Raw genomic sequence first — 20,000 nt, forward strand, 5'->3', positions numbered from 1 at the left:
AGATTACTCTGAATTTACTGTAACATTGATTTTGAGTGTTTGGAAAAAACTGGGGCCTTTAGAATGTGATGTGGACTTTTAATTACACTGTTGTCAGAGACTGGTTTTAATGTAAGAAGGGAAAGGTTAATTCACTTGTCCTAAGGTTAGAAGGGAAAAGCAAGTGGACTCGGCCTGAGGTCGTACAGGAAATAGGAAATGACACAAAGGAGCACACTTATTGTACAAACATGACCCCGTGTTTCACTTTTTCCACTGGACAGGAAGTGAGTTAGCTGATATGCCAAATAGACTTGGGTCATGCTCTTCAAATTAAGAGTTAGGATTTTGTCTGTCACTTTAGCAGTAGGATGTAGCAACGTGTGACATTAGAGCATGAATGTTTTACAGGCTAAGGATTATGTGGGACAATGTCGATATTGCATAAAATTCTATGTCGTTTGCGGTACAGGCCAAAAGTATGGACTCACCTTCTCCTTTAATTAATTCTATTTATTTTTGTGGCTTTTTAAAGAACATAATACATTTTCAGAGAGGGCATTATTTCTGTGCATGAACACATGTATAATTTTTTGCTTAACAAAAAAGGAAAATATGTAAAAAAAATAAAAACAATAATAAAAAAAAATCAAAAAATGGCAAACAGTGACGTCAACACAGCAAAACTGAGGGCCCAACATGTTTAAACAAGCTTATTTTTCTGTCTATTTTCAAGTAAAAATACCCAGTCATTCGAGTCCAATTGACCTCTCCAAGTAACTCAACTGTGACTCAATATCATATCAAGAAAATGTCTGTAAAATGCTTGTATTGACAAGTGTTTAAAACTAGGTTTTAGGTCTCAAAATTCCAATTCTACAATTCTAGTGAGTTATTGGATGACTTCAATGTTCAATTAGGATTGACATGACTGTCTGGGCATTTTTATGTGAACATAGACAAAAATAAGCTTATTGAAATGTGTGGGATCATCAGTTGTGCCGTGTCGACGTCAGGTGGATAGACAGTTGTCATTGCTGTTGGACAACAGCTAGAATTATATATTTTGGCGAGTATGTAATTCTCCATGTGTTCATAAACAGTTTTGATGCCCTGCATGAAAATACACAATGAAAATCCACGAAAATAAAGATAATGCAGTGTTTCCCACAGAAATTTTGGAAACTATGGGGGCAGCAGGGATTTTTTTTTCGGGGGGGGGGGGGGGGGGGGGGGGGGGGGGGGGGGGGTGAGACACACGAGTGTCTTCTCACGCGGGCCTTTGGGGGGGGGGGGGGGGGTTGTATTCACACAGCGTAAATGCAAAACGGCAAAACAATGACAACAGTATGACATTGGCGCCTAGGCCTACATTTCAGCCATTTATATTTTGAGAAATAAGGCTACCCATTTTACCCATGACATGTATAATAGTAGTACATTGTCATTGTCAAAAAATGCAGTACAGTGAATCATTTCTGTTTACAACACAGTTTCATTCGTCCCTCATGCAGGGGTCTATATAATGAAAACAATAATAAAACAAAATAGGAGCAGAGATAAGAATTTAAGATCACTGTGTGTAACGCATAGACAAAAAGGGTCTAAGAGGGTAGGCTATGCCTTTTCCCCCACACACATAGGCGTAGGCTACACATTCTACATGAGGGGTGCTGGTCACAGGGCCAGTTTTTCAAAATTCCTTCCATTAAAAGGGCTGAACAACATATTACACATTTATGTCTATATTCACATTCATTACACATTCATTTCTATAACTTATGCAGCCCGTGAAGGCCTGTCACCTAACTCATTACAACTGTAAAACAAAGCCTGGGGAGTGTTAGTAAACTCATCCCAACTGTCCCTCTGAAGTTTTTTTTATATTGCTCCCAAACCCAAGTTAACTATAACAACTTGACTAGGCTTTTGATCCCTCTGTCTTTCAAGCACTTGTGGTTTTCTCTATAGGATGTATTTACTCCAGGAGGAAAATGCGAAGGAAATCGTAATTTAAATCGTTTTTAACAAAAACGGAAATCGTTTAAAAAAATTTTTAAAAAAAATTAAAAAAAAAAAAAAAAAAAATTTTTTTACATTTTCGTAAACTATGGCGGCCAAATTTAAACTATGGCGGGCCGCCATAGTTTCCTCAATGTATGGGAAACACTGGAATGCATAAATGAGAAGGTGAGTCCATACTTTTGGCCTGTACGTACTGTACCTGAAAGATACTCAGGGGGGATTAAACCTGTCAAGTCAAGGAACCCAAGTTAGAAAATAACCCAAGTAACCTTGAGTTTTTAGACACGTCTGCAGAAGATTTTCAAACAGTGGACATTTCCTCCTTGAATGATTCATCAGCAGTTTTGAAATGCAGAGAGGACTTGATTATTACTGCACGTTCTGCATTTGTCGTTTGCCGTGCATGTCACTCTATGTATAAGACATGAAGTTTGACTGCTTGCACGAAACTTAGCTATTACCTTGTTTTGTAAACAACAACAACAACTAAATAAACAAGGGCCTTTTCAGGGACATTTCAAAATATATAATGACGATCAAAAGTACAAGTTTAAGATTTATGCATCATGTTTAGTTTAAATTATATTCATGAACAAAAAATCAAAGTCAATAAACAGACGAGCGATTAAAAAAACAAAGGGATGAGAGAAGTCGAAAGCATTGGAAAGAGTAATGTGAGCTTATTGTGAAGTAGTGTATGCAATGGCAGTGTTGTCATTGGTGTTGGCTACTGGAGGTGTGAGATACAGAGGCTTAGCTGTGCTTCTCTTTCTGCTTGCTTGCCTTAATCAGTGTCTACACTCTTCAAAAACTGTGTGTGTGTGCGTTTGTGCGTGCGTGTGCATGCGTGCACGCACATGTATGCGTCTGTGTGCATGTGTGCGCGCCTGTGTGTGTGTGTCTGTGGGTTTGTGAATTAAGCATGCGGTGAGTGTGTTTTTTGCATGAGTCAGAGGTTAATGTCCTGGTGACACATTAACACAGACGGTGAACTACAAACAACATTAGATGGCTGAGACCTACACACACACACACACACACACACACACACACACACACACACACACACACACACACACACACACACACACACACACACACACACACACTCAGACACACGCGCGCACAGATTTGTTTTAGTGTTTTTGTTAATCAGTGATTGTGATTCTGAAGAAAGGAGCGAGGAGGAGTAGGAGGGGAAAGGGAGGGGAAGGGAAAAATGGCAGTGATTTATAAAATAATGAACATTTTAAATAGGCCATTAAATCATAAAATGAGTAATTAAAGAGTTTCAGAAGTAATAATATACATCCCCACACAAAGCCTTTACTCTTGATAGCTCATTATTATTGTGTGTGTGCGTGTGTGCGTGTGTGCGTGTGTGCGTGTGTGTGTGTGTGTGTGTGTGTGTGTGTGTGTGTGTGTGTGTGTGTGTGTGTGTGTGTGTGTGTGTGTGCGTGTGTGTGTGTGTGTGTGTGTGTGTGTGCCTGTGTATGTGTGCACATGGCGTCTTTCTGTCTGTCTTTCTGTCTTTCTATATCTGTTTATTTTTTCTTTGTATGCTTGCGTGCATCTGTGTGTGAATAACAGCAAGATACAGAGAGACAGTTTCACTCACTTATTCACTCACTCATGCACACACACACACACACACTCACTCACTCACTCACTCACTCACTCACACCACACACACCACACACACCACACACAAACACACACACACACACACACACACACGCACACACACGCACACACACGCACACACACGCACACACACACAGGTGTTTGTTGACTTAGCCAATGAATAACACCATGGTGCACCTCTGCAGCATGGTGCTTCGCTGTCTCTGGTGGACACACACACTCACCAACTCGCACTCACTCACTCACTCACACACCAACCACAAAAGTTGAATATGGGGGACTTTCATTTCAGTCATGATTGGTTTTGTAATACCACCTGCCTGTTTTAATAAGCAATTTACTGTGGCTTTTAATGGGAGAAAGGATTGATGGCTTCATTGGCTTGTGTTTTTAACAGGTACATTATTATTTCACTAAGATTTTTTTTATGATGTGACTCACTCTTGAAATAATCTTTTAAGACTTGCCATCACTCAGGTACTTACAGTGCGTGTTTGTGAGAGCGGTTAAGGCCTCATGAAAGTGTGAGCATGCAGACAGTATGTCAGCAAGTGCAGTTTAAATAACTTATAAACTCTTTTACGATTACAGTTAAAGCTATTGAAGTCAGAAGCCGTCTCAATTCAGACACACCTTGCATATTTATGGTTGAGATGTCTTGTCCGACCCATTACTATACTTCATATTGTATTAAGCCAGGGATAATGATGTCTAATAATGTTCCTTATTCTATGGTATAAAGCATGATTTAAGGTTGAGCTTATATGATCAAGGTTGGGTACAGTGGCTTTTGTGAATGTAGACTCACTTTTTTCGTCTTTCTCCACTTTTCCTTCTTACTCTCCCTTTTGTCTCCTCATTCCATCCCTCCATCCCTTGCACCTTTTTGTTTTCCTCCCTTTTACTTTCCTCCCTTTTTCTTTCCCTTTTTTTCTCTTTCTCTACACCCTCTTCCCTCTTTCTCCACACCTCTCTTACCCCCTTCCTTCCCTGTTGGCCCCTCACTGCCTCTCTCTCTCTCTCTCTCTCTCTCTCTCTCTCTCTCTCTCTCTCTCCAACCCCAGATGTTGCAGGGAGACCTGGAGCAGGAGCAGGTGAAGGTCAACTCCCTCACACACATGGTGGTGGTGGTGGACGAGAACAGTGGAGAGGGCGCCACCGCTGCTTTGGAGGAGCAACTGCAGGTGAGACAATTCTCAAGGTTTTCCTTTTAGACATGAAATAGTTTTATCTAAAACCAATGTGCTACCGCAGGTAATTCAACCAAGCCATTTGCCACAATCAGGTGTAGATGTATTACGCTCATTATGCCTTCTTATTAAGTCATGTTATTCGTTTTCTTTTGTTTCAGACATGTAAAAGTTTTGTCTTTTATGTCCTGTATCCTGACATCTTTCCACGGTGTAAGGGTCACATGGATGTTGATGTGTAACTTAAGACAGAAACGTCAACATCCATGTGACCCTCTGATGACAAAAGTTTGAAGACGAAAGTTTCACCGTTGAAACATGTCAGGATAAAAGATAGACCACCAGTCCAAAGATGGATGAACAGTTAGACATAATGAGCGTCTGACATGTATTTAGGTGAGACAATTGTGACAAAAACCTCACGATTAAGCCCGACCCAGGCAATTTATATGGTATGGTGAATTCCATATGCTGCTGCCTGCAACTCAATATGCTTCACAGATTTCACAGATTTCACAGAAAACAAACATATTTAAAAAGAAAATCATAGAAATATCAACAAACAAATCTCAGAGGTGTTGTATGAAAAATGGCTGTAAATTGAACAGGTGAATAGTAATAAAAATGGGATGTAATAACATTATGTACAAAACTGCATGTCTGTAATAATAAATCCAATTTTAAAGAAAGGTTTGAGACTGGGAACAATTGTTTTTAGTCAATGGGACCGCTCTTTATGTTGTCCTGTAAAGGTTTCAAGACATATGCTGCATAGCAACTAAAAACTGCCTTGCCACAGTGGTCTTATATTAATAGATCCTTGTAACCTAAGGGCTCTAAGTGGAATCAAGCTGGAGAGAGAGAGAGAGAGAGAGAGAGAGAGAGAGAGAGAGAGAGAGAGAGAGAGAGAGAGAGAGAGAGAGAGAGAGAGAGAGAGAGAGAGAGAGAGAGAGAGAGAGAGAGAGACTGGGTCAGATGCCAAAACCTCCGCTTACCTTATGCAGTGGCAACGACAAATACCACACAGTAGCAGACAAGTACAGGAACAGGTGGATTGAACAATGGATTTCATGATTAATGTGTGGCTTCGAGAAAAATAGAGCTTCATCGTAATTGACAGGTGTCATAGGTGTGTGGTGGGCTTGAAAGATTGAATGAGTTTGTGCCTGAGGAAGAGAGCATATAGGAAGACAGACTCTATATTATCAGGTTTTATCAGACTCTATATTACCACGTTATGTCATGTGAATGGTTCGAGGTTAGACATTTGCTGACTGTATGGTCCATTTGTTTAAATGCTCTGTGTGAATTTATGATGTGCGTTGCATGCAAGCTTTTTTTTTTTTTAAGTGCGCGTGTGTGTGTTGTGGGTAGGATAGAGTTGTGATTTGACAGCCCGTGTGTTGCTGAGTTAAAGGGAACTCCAAATCAACTTTTGATTTATGTCCCATGTTGGCTGCCGTACTAGTGGCTTGCTGGCTTTGGCTTCATATTCTGACAGACTTGTTGCTTTTCTCCACCGTCCCACATACTTGGCCTGTCTTGGGGGACGCATTCAAGAGAGAGGGTTCAATAAATTACTGTACTGATGAGTATTTGCTCTGTGAAGCCGTCTCACTGCTTTAATATCATGCCTCCGAGATCATCCATTTAAAAATATCTTTCACTTGTGTTGTCTTTTTCTGTCTGGTCTTCTCTTTGTTTGTTTGTTTGTCTGTCTGTGTGTGTGTGTGTGTGCGCGCGTGTGTGCGTGCGTGCGTGCGTGCGTACACTAGTCTCTGGGTGAGAGGTGGGCCGGTGTGTGTCGGTGGTGCGAGGACCGCTGGACGCAGCTGCAGGATGTGCTTCAGATGTGGCAACAGCTCCTTAGTGACCAGGTGAGCTTCTCCCATTGCCATGGCAACTCACCATCCATATCTGTGCACTTTTCTTCTCTTTTTTTCCACCTGTCCATTTTTTCTTTCTTTTTTTGACCTTTTTTTCCCTTTGCCTTTATTAGCCTGGCCTAGATACTTACAGCCTGTCAGTGCTGACAGCCACTGACACAGAAAGAGAGGAGGTGATTTTGTCTAACCTCTAACTGCCTTTGCATGCAGAGTGCCTTTTCCAATTGGTTGTCGGAGAGGGAGTTGGCCCTGGAAGACGTTCAGACAAGTGATTTCAAAGATCGTGGAGAAGTCAACGCCAATTTGCGCATATTAGCTGTAAGTACTTGGAAATATACAACGCACATTTACACTCAAGCACACACCCACACAAGCACCACCTACACATGTGCACTCCATTTTTGCAGAGAAACATAAACAAATAAATCAATCCCTACTAATAAAGGCCGTAGAATAGCAATTATGGCAGTTAAGCATGCTGTAGGAGTACATTCGGACATGATGTTACACACTGTTTTACAGGTGTCACCCTAATTAAATAGATAAGCTGTGATACCGGCACAAGCTGTAGATAATCTGTAACACCAATATAATGCATTATTTCAAATAGTCTTCTTACAAAAGGAGTCTAGGAAAAGCAAATCTGACAAAAAACTGTTAGGTAATCACATTGTAAAAACACATTTGGAGATGATTTTATAGATGATTTCACAGGTTATTCCACTGTACCTAATTAAGTAGATAAACTGAAATACTGACATAGTAAAATACCTGCCTGGCAACCTAAGTGCAGAGGGGAGATGTTGTAGGGGGGAAATTGTAGATTATGAACTGGTGGTGAAATCCAATTAATTTATTTAAGAGTTTTAAATCTCTTCCTGGCCAGACCCTGAAGGAGGACGTGGCCCTGCAGCGGCCCGTGCTGGACCGACTGGAGGGCGATCGGCAGGACCTGGCGGCTCTGATGCGTGGCTCGCCGGCTCTGGCCCAGATGGGGGCCGACTCCGAGGAGCTGACCCAGCGCTGGAACAACCTGCTGCAGAGGCTGGAGGACTGCTCAGCGCAGGTGAGGATAACACACACACACACACACACACACACACACACACACACACACACACACACACACAGACACACAGACACACACACACACATTACCAAGGCCAACTAGCAGATTGTGGCGTGGAACGTTAGTAAACCTTGCTCCCTAAGCCTCATACAGTGTGGTGGCGTTGTGCTATCGGACTGCCCCTGTAGCTTAGTGGTATCACAATGTGCCTTCCATTCCGAACTGATGCGTTGACTAGGAGCTGGCAAGTTCGCGGGACACAGACACAGACACAGACACAGACACAGACACAGACACAGACACACACAGACACACACAGACACACACAGACACACACAGACACACACAGACACACACACACACACACACACACACACAGAAAAATCCCAGAGCCCAGTATGAATGTGAGTGGTTCTTAGGTAAGCACTTTAGTTCAGAAGGCAACTGGTGTGGGGACAGGCACCATTCTGGTCGGCCTGAAAACAGCAAGAGAGGCCTACAGTTACTGTAGCTGTGATTAGAAAGTTCATCGCTCTGCACAAATTCTGTATTCCACATACTTGACCCCTGGTACTACAGTATAAGTAAAAAAAGGCTAAGTATGGTCAGTGTTAGTACTAGACCTGTAGTCACTGTGCCTTTCTGCTTTTTTTGTTCCATTTTCCACTTTTCGCCGTTCACTCTGTGAGGTTACTGTTTGGCATCTACGTGATTTAAATGCTTCTCTTGGTATCAATAAATATTGTCACACATCCAGTGCACACTATCTAAAGAGTTAAGTTGGTAGCCTCTGGACTTTCTGAAGCTTGGGAGCTGTGAAAACGTGTTTCTGGTATGCGTAAACAAACACACACACACACACACACACACACACACACACACACACACACACACAGGCAGACCTTGGTGTGGGAGGTTGTCGTCTTGCGTGAACTAAAGTAACAGTAGCCAGAGACGCATGGGTCACTCTGTCCACTTCCTCTTTTGCAACATTGCTGCGTTCTCACAGCCTCAAGTTACACTGACACATACGCGTGCGCACTCACAGACAGACAGACAGACAGACAGACAGACAGACAGACAGACAGACAGACAGACAGACAGACAGACAGACAGACAGACAGACAGACAGACAGACAGACAGACAGACAGACAGACAGACAGACAGACAGACACACACACACACACACACACACACACACACACACACACACACACACACACACACACACACACACACACACACGCTTGCTGTTGCTGCTGCTGCTCTTTCAGATGCTGAAATGGAGTATTTCACTCAGTGTGGCCACTCTAAAGTTGAAGTGTGTGTGTGTGTGTGTGTGTGTGTGTGTGTGTGTGTGTGTGTGTGTGTGTGTGTGTGTGTGTGTGTGTGTGTGTGTGTGTGTGTGTGTGTGTGAGAGATAGTGAGATAGTGACTGACTGACTGACTGACTGTGAGTTTGTGTAACTGTGTGTGTGTCTGTCTGCGGGTGCATGACTGCAGCATTGATGTTTCAGTCCAACTTTTTCAGTGCACATTTTCTTCCTCGGTATGAGAGCCCCCTGGCTGTGTTGAAAGCATCTCCAGCTAGGCATGAGTCACTTCATTGATCTGCAGCACGCTCATTCAGTGCATATGCCGCCATTGACGTGCGCTTTGTGAAGTACAATCCCCACGAATGCGCATAGCTGACGTGGAAATGATCGCAAAAGAAATTGAGCTTGTGACTGATTTGTGGCTGAACATCTGGCCTCAAATCTTTTACTTCTTGCGAGTTGTAAGAAGGCAGACTTTAACATATATTTTATGCCTGACAACGTCAGACTTGTATGGCTGTTGCAATGATGCAGAACATGTGCTTATATTTGCATCCTTATCACTCTCTCCATTTCACACACACACAGCGCTTTCTAGCCTTTTCAAAGACTGGTCCATGCCTTGGAAATGTCCCGCAGAGAGAAATAAAGCTTAGACGTGTGTGCGTGTGCGTGTGCGTGTGCGTGTGTGTGTGTGTGCGCGCGCGTGCGTCCCTGCCTTTCTGCTGGCCTGCCTGCCTATGTGCATGTGTGTGCCTGTGTTTTCCAAAATGCCCCGTGTTCTGGCTCAGAATGATTTCGGATGCTGTGTGGTTGCCCAGGTAACGGAGGCGGTGACGGTTGCCGGGATGCCTCAGCTGCAGGAGAGGGCAGCCGCGGAGACCACGCTCACCGGGACGACCAGCAGCTCGGCAGGCCAGGACGCCAGCAGCGACCCCGCCCCTGCCAAGAGGCAGCATCTGGATACCGACGCGGAGATGACAAGCCTGTGAGACACACACACACACACACACACACACACACACACACACACACACACACACACACACACACACACCTCAGTTGATTCATTTCACAAGTATTTATAAAGCAACTGGGTATGGGCACACACACGGCTCCACAAGTTTTGTTTATAGTCGTGCAATGCAGAACATGCTCTTTTCCTTGGAAATACATAAACTAAATGACATGGAAGGTTACTGTATTGCTGTATTCTTAATCACACCACGTGTGTCTGTGTGTCTGTGTGTGTCTGTGTGTGTGTGTGTGTGTGTGTGTGTGTGTGTGTGTGTGTGTGTGTGTGTGTGTGTGTGTGTGTGTGTGTGTTAGGTCGGAGTTGCTGGCAAGACTCAAAGAGTGGCGTGCTGCAGCAGAGTCCCTGCAGACCACAGATCAGCTACAGGTAAGCACATTACATTACATTACATTACATTACATTACATTACATTACATTGCATAACATTACATTACATTACATTACATTACATTACATTACAATTTACACCTAGCTGACACTGTTCAACAAAGTGGTAGGTACAGGGTATTGGTTACAGTCCCTGCAGTGTCCTTCAGATGACTTTGTCCCTGGCCCGACTAAAGTCGTCTGCAGCCATGCCTGCAGCAATGCAAAAGAATTAAAAAATGCCCAAAGCCCAAACGCTTCCAACAAATATATTTATCCCAATCTTACAAGTTACCAAAAAAATCTCTAAATGTAACTGAAAGAACGTTGTGTGTGGTATGTGTGTGTCTCTGTGCATGTGTGCGTGCATGTGTGTTACCAGAGATTCTTTAAGTATAGAGATATGCCAACATAATAGGTTTCTATGGGCACCTAACGTGACCAGGTTCCGGTCTGCCTAAAGGCGCGTGTCATTATACTCATAGAATTGAATAGAACAGTCCTTAGGTCTGCATAGGTCTGCCTAAAGGGGGATTTCCCCCCCTCCCCCTTGCAATAATAGAACCCGGAAACAATGGGCCAATGGAACCTCTCTCTCTCTACTCTCTCTGGTGTTACTGTAGGCTCTGGAGAAGGGACTGGCGGAGCAGGAGGGGCATCTTGCGGAGGCTGAGGACCGAGTGTCTGGACTACAGCAAGGTGAGAAGAGACGAATGGAAAAGAGCAAACATTCGATCACGACGACTGTGAAGTTGAAGCGTTCTATACAGTAAATTGGAGAGACGCACGCGGATTTGTCCTCTTTTCCGTCTATTTTTGATGCAGCTGCTGTTTGATTGGATATGTGCTAGGGCTGTAACGCTGCACCCGACCTTGGTTCCCGTCACAATTTTTGACCCTAGGGTTCGATGCACCCCACGATTTTTTAAATGTATCTTTTTGATGATCGTCCATTGGTAGAATAGGTAACAAGAGGCTATTAATATATATTTAAGTTTTGAAATAATAAATATATTGATTGGAAGCACTACCACTTCATATCATGGTTGTTTTCTGGACTGAAGCATAACAACAATACAGTATATCAGGGGTTCCCAAACTTTACCATGACGCGCCTCCCCATATACCGATAGTTTCCAGCGAAGGCCCCCCTGACACGGGCCGTGCCACACTTTTTTTCTCTGTTACTCTTTCACAACCATAGTCTCGGTCTGTGTGTCAGTGCCCCATTGGGATTTCTAAAATACCAAATTCAGAGATGAAATAGATTATTATAATGCAGATCTCTACTAATGGAAACAATGCTTAGTTTATTTTTAGTTTAGTTTTATTTTTGTATATTTAATTATTTTTGGTGTACATTATTACATTGTTATTATTATTTTCTATACTTCCAACCTGCCACGGCCCCCCTAGCACCCCTTCGCGGCCCCCCAGGGTTCCCCGTCCCCAGTGCAGTAGATCAATATCGAATCGGATTGTGGATCGAATCAAATTGTGGCCTTCTGGATTGAAATCTGGTCCGATTCCCAGCCCTATCTGTGTATGGTTCTTTGTATTTGTGTTCTATGTTGTGTATTTGTGTCCTCCCCTGCCATAGAGAGTGTGAGTGTACAACTGATTGTGTGTAATTTGTGTTAACTTTTTATTGTATTTGTATTTGTGTTGACCTCTATGTTTTGTATTTGTGTCCTCCCCGCCGTAGAGGGTGTGAGTGTGGAGGAGCTGCAGGCGTGTTTGGCTTCGGTCTGCTCGGAGCGGCAGGCCTGCGCGGCCTCGCTGCCGGGCCTCCGGGAGCGGGTCCTGCGGTGCGGTCGGGTCCGGGAGCTCTCTGCTGAGCTGCGGGCCCTGGAGCAGGTGCTGAGCGGCCCAGAGGGATGGCTGAGGACCACCAGTGTAGCCAGCAGCAGCAGCAGTCAAGACCAGCTGAGGGACCAGAAGACCGCTTGTGAGGTTAGTGCAAAGGGGTGTGTGTGTGTGTGTGTGTGTGTGTGTGTGTGTGTGTGTGTGTGTGTGTGTGTGTGTGTGTGTGTGTTTGTATGTCAGGGGCGGAGCTATAGGGGGGGAGGGCAGGATATTTGCCCCAGGGCCCTCCTGTATTGGTGGTGGGGGCCCTGTTTTGACCTTGGCAGGCTGTATGGGGGGCCATATAAGTGTCTTGCCCTGGGGCCCCGTGTGAAATTGTTCCGCCACTGGTGTGTGTAATTGGGGATAGAAAATTGTACTTGGTCGATGCTGCTTGAATGGTAGCGGATGTTGTAAATGGTCTGTGTGTGTGTGTGTGTGTATGTGTGTGTGTGTGTATGTTTGTGTGTGTGTGTGTGTGTGTGTGTGTGTGTGTGTGTGTGTATGTGTGTGTGTGTGTATGTTTGTGTGTGTGTGTGTTTGTGTGTGTGTGTGTAATGCACATGTTGTGCGCTAATGTAGTAATTTGCTGTGTGTTTGGGTCCATGTGTGAGATTGTAATTATACATTTTACTGTGTGTGTGTTTCGTGTGTGCGTGTGCGTGTGTGTGTTAGGCACACGTGGCTGGGGTGTCTGCTTTAAGTGCGCGGGTCCAAGAGCTGGGGGCTGCTGTTAAAGTAGAAGAGGGCGTGTCTGATGACATCACAATGGGCGTGGCCAACTTCTCTACACGCCACGAGACTACACTGGAGAAACTGAAGGAGAGACAACACGAGGTCAACACAGGTAACGCACGCACACACACACACACGCACGCACACACACACACACACACATGCATGTGCGCGCACCCACACTTCAGCAGAGAAAGCAGGAGATCAACACGGGTAACAAACACACACGCGCGCGCATCCACACTTGCAAACACACACACTTGTGTGCACATAGACACACACACACACACACACCATCCTGACCACACTCAGACACGTTCATCCTGATATTACATAGTTGCACATTAAAAGAAAATACAGTTGAAATTTGATTGACTGAAGAACATAACAGCGCACTGTAGGCCACACACACCCTGTCACATACACACTTGCATTTAATTCATACAACTTCCACATGCATTTGCATACACACACACACACTGACAGATACTGTACACACACACACACACACACACACACACACACACACACACACACACACACACACACACACACACACACACACACACACACACACACACACACACACACACACACACACCAATATTACACAGATGGATACTGAAAAATAAATACAATTTGAAATCCTGGGGCACACTATAATGTAGTAGCTTTCTCTCTATCTCTGTCTCACTCATTTTTCTCTCTGTTTCCTTCTCTCTCTCATTCTTCTTTCTTTTTGTCTCTCACTTTCCCTCCTTCTACTCTCTCTCTCTCTCTCTCTCTCTCTCTCTCTCTCTCTCTCTCTCTCTCTCTCTCTCTCTCTCTCTCTCTCTCTCTCTCTCTCTCTCTCATCTCTCTCTCATCTCTCTCTCACCCTCCCTCTCGATTTTCCTCTTTTCTCTCTCTCTCTCTCTCTCTCTCTCTCTCTCTCTCTCTCTCTCTCTCTCTCTCTCTCTCTCTCTCTCTCTCTCTCTCTCTGTCTGTTCCAAGAAGCAGCACAAATGGGCCCTTTGTCTTAGGTCTTCTCCATTGCTCTGTCTGAGCTGAAATGATTTACACATTGTGTAACTCACCACTGTTTACCAGAAGGGAAGAATTGAGAGAGAAGCAGGGGTGAGAGAAAGAGAGAGAGAAAAATATAGCTAGCTAGAGAGAGAAAGGGAGAGAGAGAGGGAGAGGAGAGAGAGAGATGAATAGTGTTTTCTTTTCCTTGGCTTTTCACCCAGCTTTCTATATTAGGACTTTTATTTTCTTCTGCTGCACTCTAAATTAGCATTTCCTCTGTTTCTCCCTTTCACTCTCTCTTTCCTCATCTCTCTCTCTCTCTCTCTCTCTCTCTCTCTCTCTCCCTCTTTCAAACTCTCAACACACACATTTTCCTTCTTAGGTCATTCTGAGGAATAGGCATCTTTTCTTTTTTTGTTGGGAGTGCAGCTCCTAAAATTCCACTGGGCGTTTGAGAGAGCATACTCATATATTTAGACCTACAGTACGGACACACACACACACACACACACACACACACACACACACACACACACACACACACACACACACACACACACACACACACACACACACACACACACACACACACACACACCAACCATGCACGCAGGCACGCACACACTTGCTCAAGGGTCTTTCCAGACCTCTGTGCACTGCACTCCAATATAAACGACACATGGGTTCCATCTAGTGGTACATGTGTGTCCCTACATTTGGTTGGGGAAGGGAGGAAAATATGCTCAAAAACTCTTCTTTCAAACGGCCAACGACTCCTTACACTATGATGCTTGGGAACTTGAAGCAATTTGTGATGAAATTGGTGCTTTCAGTTTGAATAACCCTTTTGAAGAATGCAATGGAGAACATCAGAGCACAATCTACTACTAAAATGAAGTTATTTCACTTGATTGATGCCTAATCATTTCCAGCATAAATGTGTATTGAGTCTTTTAGTCCCGATGCAAGGCTTTGTGAGAATAAATTCGTTTTAAGGCACTTTTTATGTGTGAAATTTCTGCATAACAAGGAAGCGGATTTGAATTGGACATTATGCATATCATTTGACCTAATTGACATTTCAGTGTGGAGCAGTGAAAGGCTTTTGAGAATAAATACATTTCTAAGGCAATTTTAATCGAAGTATAGTAATAATTGAAATAAAATTGGTACCCTGCTGTCTGAACAACCCAGTACAATGAATGAATGGAACCTTAAGGTAAAGAGGCTGGAATTGACTGTAATAAGATTTTCTTTTATTTGATTTGATTGACAGCCTTGGCCGGTCTGGAGCAAGCGCAGGCAGAAGTGGAGACTGAGGAGTCCATGGTGACGGAGCAGAGCGTGACTGTGTCAGAAAGTGTGACTGTGTCAGAAAGTGTGACTGTTTCAGAAAGCATGACTTTGTCAGAAAGCATGACTTTGTCAGAAAGTGTGACTGTTCTTGAAAGTGTGACGACGTCCGAGAGTGTGACCGTGTCCGAGAGTACGAGTGTGTCCGAGGGTGCGAGTGTCATGGCGGAACAGCAGAGTGTGCCCCAGGAGAAGGGTGCTGTGGAGAGTGTGTGTGAGGATGCGGTGGAGAGTGTGTCGAGCGAGATGGAGGCACGGCTGGCGGAGCTGAGGAACGGCATCAGTGACGTGCCCACCGCCGAGGAGGCAGTACAGAAGGCACAGGTGAGTGTGTGTCTTAACGTGCGTCTTAACGTGTGTCTTAACGTGTGGCTTAAGGTTTGTCTTAAGGTTTGTCTTAACGTGTGTCTTAACGCTTGTCTTAACGTGTGTCTTAACATTTGTCTTAACGTGTCTTTTAATGTGTGTCTTAACGTGTGTCTTTATGCACGTCTTTTTGTGTAAAGTGTCTTTGCATGTGTCTCTGCGTGTGTCTTGGTTTATGTCTTGGTGTGTGTCTTTGTATCTTCGCGCGTGTCTTTGTATCTGTTTTGTTCTGTATATGTCTTTGTTTCTTCGAGTGTGTCTTGGTTTATGTGTTTTGTGCTGTATATGTCTTTGTATCTTCGTGTGTGTCTTGATATGTTTTGTGCTGTATATGTCTTTGTGTCTTCGCGCGTGTCTTTGTATGTGTTTTGTGCTGTATATGTCTTTGTGTCATCGAGTGTGTCTTGGTTTATGTGTTTTGTGCTGTATATGTCTTTGTGTCTTCGAGTGTGTCTTGGTTTATGTGTTTTGTGCTGCATGCGTTCTTGTTTGTTCTCTCACCTCGCTGTCTTGCATGCATAAGTACTGTATGTTGATTTTGACCTTTTTTAAATACAAAGTTTTAAATTGCAAAGTTTTGCACACTTTGTCATCAGGGGTCTGTTTGTGTGTATTTTTGTTTGTGTTCGTGTGTGCACGTGCACTTGTGTGTGTGTGTGTGTCTGTGTAGGCATTGTGTCTAGAGCTGGAACAGAGGTGGCCAACAGGAGAAGGTTCAGAGAAGTGGGCGGGGCTGTCTGGTAGAGCACGTGACGAGCTTGGAATGTTGCAGTGCGTTCTGGGTAGCATGAAGGAATCGCAGGTAGGTTACACACACACACACACACACACACACACACACACACACACACACACACACACACACACACACACACACACACACATACACACACACACACAAGGTATCCTCAAATGACGTCAGTGAATATGCAGACACGGTAGGGTGCTACATTCAATTCCTGATAAACGATATCATAGAGACTGTCAATATAAAAGTCTACCCAAATCAGAAACCCTGGGTAGATAAAACTGTAAAAGCAGCACTTGCAGCCCGTTCTGTTTCATATAAGGCTGGTATTTTATCAGGTGATATGTCAGGCTATAAAGATGCAGTTCATGGACTTAGGAGGACTGTGAAGGCAGCAAAGACCCGCTATAGAGACAGAGTGGAAGCTGACTTTCAGGCTGGTGATCCTGCCAGCGTCTGGAAGGGCCTTCGGGTCATGACTGATCTAAAATCCAAGCCCAGCTCCATTGATAGTACTGAGCTCTCTTTTGCTGATGAGTTAAACACTTTTTATGCACGTTTCGACCTTGCCAACCCCATGGTGGCTGTCACTGAAGAGTCTAGTGGAACCGGGACTCCTCCTTTCATTATCAGTGAGAGTGATGTGAGGGGAGTGTTCAGAGGCGTAAATGGAAGAAAGGCAACAGGCCCTGATCATATTCCTGGCAGGGTTCTGAAATCCTGTGCTGATCAACTAGCCCCCGTATATGCTGAGATCTTTAATTTGTCACTTGCCCAAGCCGTTGTCCCATCTTGTTTTAAACACTCAATCATAGTTCCTGTGCCCAAGAACAGCAAGCCAGCAGGCCTTAATGACTATCGCCCAGTGGCCCTTACATCAGCAGTTATGAAGTGCTTTGAGAGGCTTGTGAAAAAACACATATGTGACACCCTGCCCAGTGCTTTCGATCCTCACCAATTTGCCTATAGAGCAAACAGAAGCAGGGACGATGCCATCTCAAGCCTTCTACATACCACACTGTCCCACCTGGATGAGGGGAGGGGGAATTATGTTAGAATGCTGTTCATAGATTACAGTTCAGCATTCAACACCATTATACCCCTGCGCCTGGCTGACAAGATGAGGGGGCTGGGACTCAACACACAGTTGTGCAATTGGGTGCTCAGCTTTCTCACTGATCGTCCTCAAGTGGTCAGAATAGGTGGAGGTGTCACTTCAAGTCAGCTGACCCTCAACATTGGCTCGCCCCAGGGCTGTGTTTTGAGCCCACTGCTCTATAACATCTACACACATGACTGTACAACCACCAGCAGCTCAAATTCCATCTTAAAGTTCGCTGACGACACCGTGGTGCTGGGTCTCATCTCAAACAACAACGAGACAGCCTACCTGAATGAGGTGGATGACCTAGCACTGTGGTGTCAGTCCAACAACCTGGCCCTGAACGTCAGCAAGACCAGAAATGGTAGTGGACTTCAGAAAGGTGCAGAGCAGGGCATACACGCCACTTACCATCAGCGGGGAGCCTGTGGAGAGGGTCTCAAATTACAAGTACCTGGGAGTACACCTGACTGAGGACCTCTCCTGGTCACAACACACTCAACACCTGACAGCAAAATCCAGGCAGCGGCTGTACTTTCTCCGCCTACTGAGGAAGTTTAAGGTCTCCACTCCCATCCTGACCACCTTCTATTCATCAGCGGTGGAAAGTGTGTTAACAGGCTGTTTTACGGCCTGGTTTGGAAGCTGCACACAACAACAACAGAAGGACCTACAGAGAGTGGTGCGCTCTGCAGAGCGCACTATCAAAGCCAACCTTCCAGGACTCTTGGGCCTTTACACTAAGAGAGTGGGAGCCAGGGCTAGGAAGATTATGCAGGATGTCTCACACCCCAACTCTTACATGTTCACCCTACTTAAGTCCTGCAGACGACTCAGAACCATTCAGGCCAGAACAGAGAGAATGAGGAAAAGTTTTTACCCCCAGGCAGTGCGACTGCTGAACAGAGACTTTTTCAAATAATAATTTTCTTTAACTTATTTCTCACATTTTATTTCCTTTTTTACTTTACTTCTTTAATTTTTAATTTTTATTTTTTATTTTTTATTTTTTAAGATGCAGAGCTGATGGCCCCATCATCATTTCACTACAATTACCATGTATGTGACAAATAAAAGTACTTGAACTTGAACTTGAACTTGAAGCGCACGCACATACGCGCATGTACAAAGAACAGTGTAAACATACACTCTCTGAGAAAGACAGTTTCAAGTTAGGCTGATGTTTGTATGCATGCCTGTAATGACTTGGTTTCCTTACACAAGTGCATGCCAGCAACTATTTAGGTGGAAAGTGATGTCCTGTGTCCAGCTTGAACTGAGGTTAATGTTAATGATTGATGAGGAGGATGAGGATGACACTGATGATGAAGATGAGACAGGTCAGAGTACAAGTAGGCAGTTTAAGAGTTTGGTGAAATGTGTCTGTGTGTGTGTGTGTTAGGGACTGTTCTGTGACCATCTAACCTTTGACCCCGTTGGCGTGATTTCAGGTGCGTGGTGCGGAGGTGACGGCCTGGTTGGAAGAGGCAGAGGAAGTGATGTCGAGGGATTCCGTCGGAGTGAGGGAAACAGAGAAGCTGAAGGAGGAAATGGAGCAGTGCAAGGTGAGGTGCACTCTTGGACCTGGTGACTGTTAGGCAAGTGTGTGTGTGCGTGCGTGCGTGCGTGTGTATGCTTGCAAAACATATGCATGTGTGTATACACACATTTCTATATCTGTGGCTGCATTTCTTTCTGTGTGTGTGTTTGTGTGTGTGTGTATGTAGGCATATATGTTGGATGAGTTGGTAGTGAATACTTGTGTTATAGTTTGTACTTATAATTTGTGCACTTGTGTGTGAGTGTGTGCGTGTTTGCACGTGTTTGTGCGTGTGTGTGTGTGTGTGTGTTCTTGTATGTGTGTGTGTGTGTAGTCATGTGTGGGCCGTATGGCCGCGGTTGAGGCTGCTCTGAAGCAGTGTGAGGAGAACACTGGAGCGGTGCAGAAGAGCTCAGTACCCGCACTGAGCAGCTGGGGGCAGGCCACCCTGGAGGAGACGCAGAGCAGGTGGAACACGCTCAGCAAACAGGTGAACACACACACACACACACACACACACACACACACACACACACACACACACACACACACACACACACACACACACACACTCACACACACACACACACACACACACACACACACAGACACACACACACACACACAGAAGGACTAGACGAGGGGGGCAGGCCACCCTGGATCAGACCCAGAGAAGGTGGAACACACTCAGCAAATAGATGAATACACACACACACACACACACACACACACACACACACACACACACACTCACACTCACACTCACACACACACACACACACACACACACA

At 44.6% G+C, this 20,000-nt stretch overlaps 1 protein-coding gene across 7 annotated transcripts in view; it reads left to right on the plus strand.

Annotated features, from left to right (window-relative positions):
- utrn (utrophin) overlaps window positions 1-20,000 on the plus strand; it is a 281,604-nt gene that overhangs the window by 86,055 nt on the left and 175,549 nt on the right. For all 7 annotated transcript variants that reach the window (XM_063223012.1, XM_063223008.1, XM_063223010.1 and 4 more), the window contains 13 exons: window positions 4,713-4,832; window positions 6,614-6,715; window positions 6,935-7,042; window positions 7,611-7,790; window positions 9,932-10,098; window positions 10,440-10,512; window positions 11,136-11,211; window positions 12,218-12,465; window positions 13,033-13,204; window positions 15,377-15,777; window positions 16,490-16,621; window positions 19,121-19,234; window positions 19,544-19,699. In XM_063223012.1, coding sequence (XP_063079082.1) covers window positions 4,713-4,832; window positions 6,614-6,715; window positions 6,935-7,042; window positions 7,611-7,790; window positions 9,932-10,098; window positions 10,440-10,512; window positions 11,136-11,211; window positions 12,218-12,465; window positions 13,033-13,204; window positions 15,377-15,777; window positions 16,490-16,621; window positions 19,121-19,234; window positions 19,544-19,699 — 2,049 coding nt within the window. The remainder of the gene's footprint in view (window positions 1-4,712; window positions 4,833-6,613; window positions 6,716-6,934; window positions 7,043-7,610; window positions 7,791-9,931; window positions 10,099-10,439; window positions 10,513-11,135; window positions 11,212-12,217; window positions 12,466-13,032; window positions 13,205-15,376; window positions 15,778-16,489; window positions 16,622-19,120; window positions 19,235-19,543; window positions 19,700-20,000) is intronic.

This window comes from Engraulis encrasicolus, chromosome 18 (assembly GCF_034702125.1).
Source record: "Engraulis encrasicolus isolate BLACKSEA-1 chromosome 18, IST_EnEncr_1.0, whole genome shotgun sequence".
Taxonomy (NCBI): Eukaryota; Metazoa; Chordata; class Actinopteri; order Clupeiformes; family Engraulidae; genus Engraulis; species Engraulis encrasicolus.